General features: G+C 41.9%; 1 protein-coding gene across 1 annotated transcript; it reads left to right on the top strand.

The window, feature by feature from the left end:
* The first annotated feature begins 287 nt into the window (after positions 1-287).
* Positions 288-8,103, top strand: LOC111977540 (NADPH oxidase organizer 1). The gene is made up of 8 exons (XM_024006994.2): positions 288-462; positions 606-686; positions 929-1,001; positions 1,225-1,408; positions 1,651-1,844; positions 2,020-2,133; positions 6,154-6,271; positions 6,785-8,103. Exons 1-8 carry the CDS (start codon positions 388-390, stop codon positions 7,518-7,520), a joined length of 1,575 nt encoding a protein of 524 aa, XP_023862762.1. The 5' UTR covers positions 288-387; the 3' UTR covers positions 7,521-8,103.
* The last annotated feature ends 223 nt before the right edge of the window (positions 8,104-8,326 follow it).

Raw genomic sequence — 8,326 nt, 5'->3', positions numbered from 1 at the left:
GTAGTAGGCTACTTGGTATGCCTACAATCAATGGATAAGTAAATGTAAGCCTGGTGCCTACCCATGACCAAACCATTTAACTTGATAAATTACTATCCACTGTTTCTTTTGTAATTGATTGTTGTGGTTGATGGACTGGACGGATGAATTGACCAAGAAAAAAAAATCTATTGAAAGCGACAAGACCTTTATTCGCTTTAGCCCACAGCCCACAGCCAGATAAAAAGCACCACAGTGACGATATAGTTGCATAAGTGCCTACCGACTCCGCCTCTTCTCCTAAAGTATAAATTGTACTAAACTAGTCGAGCAGATAGAGATCAAAGCAAGAGGCTTGCGAGAAAGAGTAGATTATCAACTCAAAATTAGATTAGAATAAACTCAGACATGGGAGACCAGATGCGCTATGCCACTAGTGCCCAGATTATTGGAGTGATATATAGAGAGGCATTTCAAGTCAAGGTAAACCACTATAGAAATGAATAAGCGTGTCTATTCCATTTTTGTGTATATAAATTGATCAATTTAAACATTTTTCCTTATATTTGTATCTGTTAAATTTTTATAAAGTATTCTAAAATAATATCATTTCAAATTTTCTACAGATGTTTATGATCTCCATACTGTGGTCTGATGAGAGTGAAGTAATTGTCTACAGATCATTCCTAGATTTGAAGGAGTTTCATGTAAGTTTTAAATTGAACCTGTACATCAATAAAGGTGCGTCAGTTAGCCTAGAGGTTAAGGGGGTTGGGCCAGTAGGTGAAAAATATGTCGATATGCCCTTGAGCAGGTACTCAACCCTAATTGTTCCTGTAAATTGTTCTGGATAAGAGTGTCTGCTAAATGACAAAAAAATATATATATTAAAAGTGATTGATACATCTTTATCAGAGGATATGTGATATCCCTCCTCTTATTTCAACAGAGACAATTGAAGAAGAGGTTTTTCCTTGAGAATCCTTTCCGCAAGAGAGACAGAGTGATTCCTAAATTCAGAGGTAAGTCAACAACCTCAGTCTCATCTTTGCCTCACAATCTACTCCCAAACTATTTCAACTCTGCTTCGTCACTTTGCTATCTCACTTCCTCATCACATTCATGTTCTTCTTCCTACCTCAATGAAAAAGTGAAACCTCAACAATTAAAAAAGAGGGAATACATTTTTCTTTCTTTCACTGCGAATACTGAGTTCGGACCTTACTAATTGTTGTCTTCTCTCAGCCACAGCTATGAGGAGAAAGATCCAGGAGAAGGGTCCTAGTTGGTTGATGCGTCGGATGAACTTACTGGAGAACTACTGCAGCGACCTGCTCAGGTGTGACCCCTCCGTGACCCGCAGTTCAGAGGTCACTCGGTTCTTCATGCCCAAAGACCACGACCTGCAGGCAGACTTCACCAAGAACAGGTAAACACATACAAACATTCCTCGTTTCAGCCTCTTTTTTTTTTCAATATTTTTTAAAATTGTTTCAGCCTTCTTATTTCACTACACTAATAATTAAATTGTAGATTAACGTACCGGATGAAAGCATCTACTTACTAGATGGCAACAATCTTTTATGAGCCTAGCACTCTGTTCTTCTCATGTAAACTTAAAGAAAACGTCCAGCAGCTATGTTACTGTCAGCATTTGTCTCCTCTCCACAGTGTCATGATGCTGCCATCGAAGGAGGGGGTGGGGAACATGAGCGGGCAGCGTCTGAGCGTGGGCAATAGGACACACACCTTTATTAGCCAGTCTTACCGCTGTGTGGGGCCCTACAACACCAAGGACACTAAGAACAGGCCCTTTAAAGTGGCCTTGGATGAGAGGCTGGACGTGCTCATCAAAGACCCGGCAGGTTAGAGTCCTCTTTAATATAGTTTACTTTTATTTACCTGTATTTAAACTTAGGTTAGCCCACATGTAATTTCTCCTTACACTGTTAACCTGGGATAGGCTCCACTTTCAAGCTTTGTGTGGAGAAGCATGGAAATTAAGACTTCCTCTGTCTCGATCTGTGTGTGTTCATTCAGGCTGGTGGCTGGTGGAGAACGAGGATAAACGGTTGGCCTGGTTCCCTGCTCCCTACCTGGAGATGTGTGAGGCAGAGGAGGATGAAGATGAAATGGATGGAATTCCCTTGGGGGGTGAGATACTTCTTACTGTATATTAATGCATATCCTTTCCACAGTCCAAACTTGATCACAGTAGATGTTGTGAGTTTGTTTAATATACTAGGCCTACAATGGATTGCAGTTGGCGCATGGTGAAACCATAGTAGTTTGAACATTCCACAGCCAGCCAAACACCAGGGGGCAGTCCTGAGCTAGATAAATCACCCTCATCCCAACATAGTAGAGAATGACAGACTGAGATTGTATTACAGATTACAATATTGCGTTACAAGATGTTCTGTCATGGTTTTGAGATTTGTCAAGATCCACTATCTACAGTGCCATCAGAATATTTTCACACCCTTGACTTATTTTGTTCTCTTTGGGGTGGTAGGTATCCTAGTGGTTAGAGTGTTGGGTCAGTAACAGAAAGGTTGCTGGATCAAATCCCTGAGCTGACAAGGTGAAAGTCTGTCCTTCTGCCCCTGAACAAGGCAGTTAACCCACTGTAGGCTGTCATTGTAAATAAGAATTTGTTCTTAACTGACCTGCCTAGTTAAATAAAAAAATACAACGTGGATTAAATAGATTTGTCACCCATTTACACACAGTACCCCATACTGACAAAGTGAAAACATATACAGTATCAGTCAAAAGCTTGGAGACACCTACTCATTCAAGGGTTTTTCTTTATTTTTACTATTTTCTACATTGTAGAATAATAGTGAAGACATCAAAACTATGAAATAACACAATCATGTAGTAACCAAAAAAGGTTTAAACCAGGGGTGTCAAACTCATTTCGCATCGTGGGCCACATACGGCCTAGGGAGATGTCAAGTGGGCCGGACCATTAAAATTATACCATACTCTGCTATAAATAACCAAAATATCATGTCTTTCCTTTGTTTTGGTGTAAAGAAGCACAAGAACATTAGGAAAATATTGAAATTTAATGAACTATCCTTTTACAAAACATTTCATGAAACACCTCATATTTCCTTAGACAAATGTGCAATTTACTTTTATCATTCACAAATATGCATTGCAACTGATCCCACTGATTGTACAAAGGCACAAAACTTTAATTGGTACTGAAAAATATAGTAATGCACTTTAAGATTAAATGAGACTTTTAAAGAAAGGAATTTTTAAACCACTTACACATACGCATATATGTGTATCTCTTCTCAGTTGTCCTTGCAAGCCGTCATATTTTTCGCTGTGATGAGTCTCGTAGTGGCGTCGAATATTATATTCCTTCAATACCGAAACTTGTTGCAAACACACCAAGCACGAAGGTTTTCCGTGCATCTCTGTAAATAAATAGGACGTGGTCCATTTTTCTTTGAAAATTCTACACTCCTTATCTACTTTTCTCCGTTTGGATAACGACATTTTGGCTAATGAGGGTGTAGCGGAGAGGTAGAGACCAAGGTATTAACAACGTCGTAACAAGCAGCAGATGGCGCATTGATACCGTCTGCTGTTTTCAGTCTGTCTCAGTGATGCGGCTTGTCTTCTACTCTGATGGAAAGAGTGCGCCCCTTAGCGGATAATCCATGAATTGCAGCGAATTAAAAATATTAATTCCATGTCTTTTATGCATTTTTTCCACTTTCAAATTATCCTGCGGGCCTGATCGAACCTCCTTGGGGGCCGGTTCCGGCCCGCGGGCCGTATGTTTGACACCCCTGGTTTAAACAAATCCAAATATATTTTACATTTGAGATTCTTCAAAGAAAACACCCTTTGATTTGATGACAGCTTTGCACACTTTTGGCATTCTCTCAACCAGCTTCATGAGGTAGTCACCTGGAATGCATTTCAATTGACAGGTGTGCCTTGTTAAAAGTTCATTTGTGGCATTTCTTTCCTTCTTAATGCATTTGAGCCAATCAGTTGTGTTGTGACAAGGTACGTTTGGTATACAGAAGATAGCCCTATTTGGTAAAAGTCCAAGTCCATATTATGACAAGAACAGCTCAAATAAGCAAAGAGAAACAACAGTCCATCATTACTTTAAGACATGAAGGTCAGTCAATCTGGAAAACTTTAAGAACTTTTAAAGTTTATTCAATTGCAGTCGCAAAAAAKCATCAAGAGCTATGATGAAATTGGCTCTCATGATGACTGCCACAGGAAAGGAAGACCCAGAGTTACCTCTGCTGCAGAGGATACATTCATTAGAGTTAACTGCACCTCAGATTGTAGCCCAAATAAATGCTTCACAGAGGTCAAGTAACAGACACATCTCAACTGTTCAGAGGAGAGTGCATGAATCAGGCCTCCATGGTCAAATTGCTGCAAAGAAACCACCACTAAAGGACACCGTTGGTCAATTTCTTCAACAGATGATCAGGTCTATATAGTTATCAAACGTATATATATTGGTAGTAGAAAGGAAACACAGACTCTTTGTTCAAGTATTAAAATTCTCATTTAGTAATACAATTGTAGGTAGAAGTTGTTACAGAATACAGTATATGATAGCTCTCCCCAGGTTCTGTCTAAGACATCCTGTAACTCATAAAGCCTCCCCTGTTCCCCTTGCATGACTTTCCCTGGCAACAACATTTTAATTAATCTAACCTCCCCTGACAGCAGCAATCATCTTGTCAGCAATTGAAAGCTCAGAAGTGGGTTTGACCGAAACTTGACCTTTCATCACAAGAACAAGGTGAACGAGTCCAAGCATCTTCTGACAGGTGGCTGTTTTCATCAGCCCTGCGGCAGCCTTGTGTTCTCAGAAAACCAGTCGTGTTTCTAAGAACCTCAGAAAGCCACGGTGGGGCCCAGACAGGAGGAGTATGAGCGTAGGCGGTAGTGTCTGAAGTGATAGTGTCTGAAGGGCACAACACTCAAAACAGGTGTTAACACACACACAGAGGTCTCCTAAAAGGAGACCTTGCAGTTTATCACAACACAATTAATTAACCCTTTAAAAGGTATGAGGCCTTGGTTTAACCCCTTCAACACCAATAGGAAGAAGAGATTTGCTTGGGCCAAGAAACATGAGCAATGGACATTAGACCGGTGGAAATCTGTCCTTAGGTCTGATGAGTCAAAATATGAGATTTTTGGTTCCAACTCCCGTGTCTTTTGAGACAGAGTAGGTGAACGGATGATCTCCGCATGTGTGGTTCCTACCGTGAAGCATGGAGGAGGAGGTGTGATGGTGTGGGGGTGCTTTGCTGGTGACACTGTCAGTGATTTATTTAGAATTCAAGGCACACTTAACGAGCATTGCTACCACAGCATTCTGCAGCGATACGCCATCCCATCTGGTTTGCGCTTAGTGACAATGACCCAACATACCTCCAAAATGTGTAAGGACTATTTGACCAAGAAGGAGAGTAATGGAGTGTTGCATCAGATGACCTGGCCTTCACAATCACCCGATCTTAACTCAAATGAGATGGTTTGGGATGAGTTGGACTGCAGAGAGAAGGAAAAGCAGCCAACAAGTGCTCAGCATATGTGGGAACTCCTTCAAGACTGTTGAAAAGCATTCCAGGTGAAGCTGGTTGAGAGAATGCCAAGAATGTGCAAAGCTGTCATCAAGGCAAAGGGTGGCTACTTTGAATAATCTAAAATATAAACACTTTTTTGGTTACTACATGATTCCATATGTGTTATTTCATAGTTTTGATGTCTTCACTATTATTCTACAATGTATAAAATAGTAAAAAAATAAAGAAGAACTCTTGAATTAGAAGGTGTGTCCAAACTTTTGATTGGCACTGTATATATATTTTTTTGCTTGCACATTTATTCAAAATGAAATATAGAAATATCTTATTTACGTAAGTATTCACACCCCTGAGACATTACTTTGTAGAAGCACCTTTGGTGGTGATTATAGCTGCGAGTCTTTCTTGGTAAGTCTCTAAGAGCTTTCCACTTTTATTCTGAAAAACTTATTTGAAAAAAGTAAAGGGTTGTGAATACTTCTAAAGGCACTGTATACATTCCCAGAAGGACTACTGCTGATGCTGTTGTAGAACGGAATCTCTGTTGTTGTTTTAACAAGCTTCCTGGTTTGTCCCTCAGGAACTCTCTACTGTGCTGTGAGGAGTTACTCCACTAACAACAATGACGAGGTGCCTGTTCCTATTGGCTCTGTGGTAGAGGTGCTGAGGAAATCAGATGACGGATGGTGGCTCATCAGGTATGTCAACATGTAACCTGACTATCAGTCTGCCTGTCTGCCTCTCAGAATGCTACACAGACAAAGCAACCAAAACTGCATTTACTTGTCTGGTCTGTGATACAAGACAACGCAACCAATGTACAACCTCTCATTGTCTTGGCTACAATAGTGTGACAGCAAGTATGTGGGAGGAACTTTTGAATGCATTGTCACTCCAAACATGATTATAGTTTATGTGAACAGGGAGCACCTACTTGGCTGGCCACCAAAAGTTAATACCTGTCATAGATAAATAAAATGTCATAGACATCCCGTGGTTTTCTTAGTGTTATTTGGTAACGAACAACAGTGAAGAGAGTAGGGATGACCAATCACCTGTTAGTGGTTCCTTTTGACAAATGATGATTGATGGTGACGAACGGCACCACTTCAATATTCTGTTAAGCAAAGACCTGAAAGTCATGACCTCAAGATGTCCTGTAAAAAAACAAACTATTTGAACTCTGAGTGATGCAGCTCTTTTCTCTCCAGGTATAATGGCAGGATGGGCTATGTTCCCTCCATGTACCTGCAGCCCTACAACAACCCACGTGCTGGCCTCCACACCCTGCAGAGGAAGCTGCACAGCTCCTCTCTCAATCTGGCAACCCACATGAACAGCTCTACTCTCAACCTGGCATTAAGTGGTGGAAGCCAATCTAGCAACCGCTACCCAGCCACCCTGAATGAGGAGACAGAGCTTAAGGAGCATACTACCCAGCCCAGGGGTAATCCGTACCGGGCTCCCCATCTCCAAAAGACCCGCTCTCTGGAGATCCTGTCTGAGACCCGTCTCGGCATGGCCGTCCCTCCATCCCAAAGAGAGAGAGAAGGCCTGGAGTCAAACCTGAATCCGGCAATCCGCAAGAGCACCATCAGCGGGGCAGAGGCCTCCATCTCTGACTTCAGCTCGTCAGGCATTGAGTCTCTGGACCGGAGTGTCAGGGCGTATTCCTCCAGTGAGGAGGACCCCCTAAGCCCCCCACACAGCCCCAAGTCCTCACCCGAGCCATGGGAGAGGAATAGTGTCCGCAGCCGCCCAGATGAGAGCCTCTCCTCCAGCTCCAGGCCTGAGGCTGGGTCCTGTAAGATGCCCACCGCTGTCCCCAGGGTGCCCACGCGACCCAGAGCCCATGAGATCCTGACTCGGTGTACCACCATGACCCGCAAGGCTGCCCTGGCCTCCAGGGGGGAGTTCTCCCTGCAGAACCCCATCCAAACCCTCTAGAAAGGTTGGCAGCAGTGGTAGGGGTAGTAGGACAAAGGGTCATGGGGAGCCGTGGGGGTTTTGGGGTTAGGTGTAGCGCAATACTTTGAGTATGGCTCATGAGACTATGGTTAAATTAGCATAAGAATGCCTATGCTGTATGCTACACTAACTATGACTCCATCCAACCCTTTTTATGCGAGTAATGTACCTGTCAAATAAAAAACTCTCGACAGGCCTTTTATCCATAATCAGAGTTAAGATGGGAAGGAAACACATTGTACTTCTGTTTTTTATTCAGTAACTTAAAAGTTATGTGACAAGGTACTTTTTCAAATGTGTACAGTCTCATACGCTTTAGATCTACCCCTTTATAGTTGACCAATGACTGGTTTGTTTGTAGTTGACCAATGACTGGTTTGTTTGTTGTTGACCAATGACTGGTTTGTTTGTTGTAGCCTACATCTCATTCTTCTATTGGATTCTGAAGTCACTGTTATTCCATACTGGAATTTTACTCTAACTATTTACCATTACTGTCTGTATGCCTTATATGCATGTCTAACTAATATAGTGTGCATTAAACAATATCCTATACACTGAATTCAATGTATTCATCTTCTCTCTTTCCAAGTCGTATTTTCTGCTGTGGTCACGTGTTTCTTTCCGTTTATATTGTCAGCTCAGAATCCACTACCTCGCAAGCAAACTGAACATCTTATTAAAAACATCCCACCAACACACACAAACACAATCCACCAGTTGCCTGCGAAGACATCAGGTGAACAGATACCCGTGGTATTTAAGAAAACACTAGAAGTGATTGA

This window comes from Salvelinus sp. IW2-2015, linkage group LG18 (assembly GCF_002910315.2).
Source record: "Salvelinus sp. IW2-2015 linkage group LG18, ASM291031v2, whole genome shotgun sequence".
In the NCBI taxonomy this organism is placed as follows: Eukaryota; Metazoa; Chordata; class Actinopteri; order Salmoniformes; family Salmonidae; genus Salvelinus; species Salvelinus sp. IW2-2015.
This window is presented reverse-complemented; position numbering and strand designations above follow the sequence as displayed.

Bases quoted from the DNA above. Each gene is read 5' to 3' on its own strand.
- LOC111977540 (XM_024006994.2), top strand. From the start codon at position 388: ATGGGAGACCAGATGCGCTATGCCACTAGTGCCCAGATTATTGGAGTG. The intron at 687-928 runs GTAAGTTTTAAA...TTATTTCAACAG, and splicing joins TAGATTTGAAGGAGTTTCAT to AGACAATTGAAGAAGAGGTT. The intron at 1,409-1,650 runs GTAAACACATAC...TCCTCTCCACAG, and splicing joins GCAGACTTCACCAAGAACAG to TGTCATGATGCTGCCATCGA.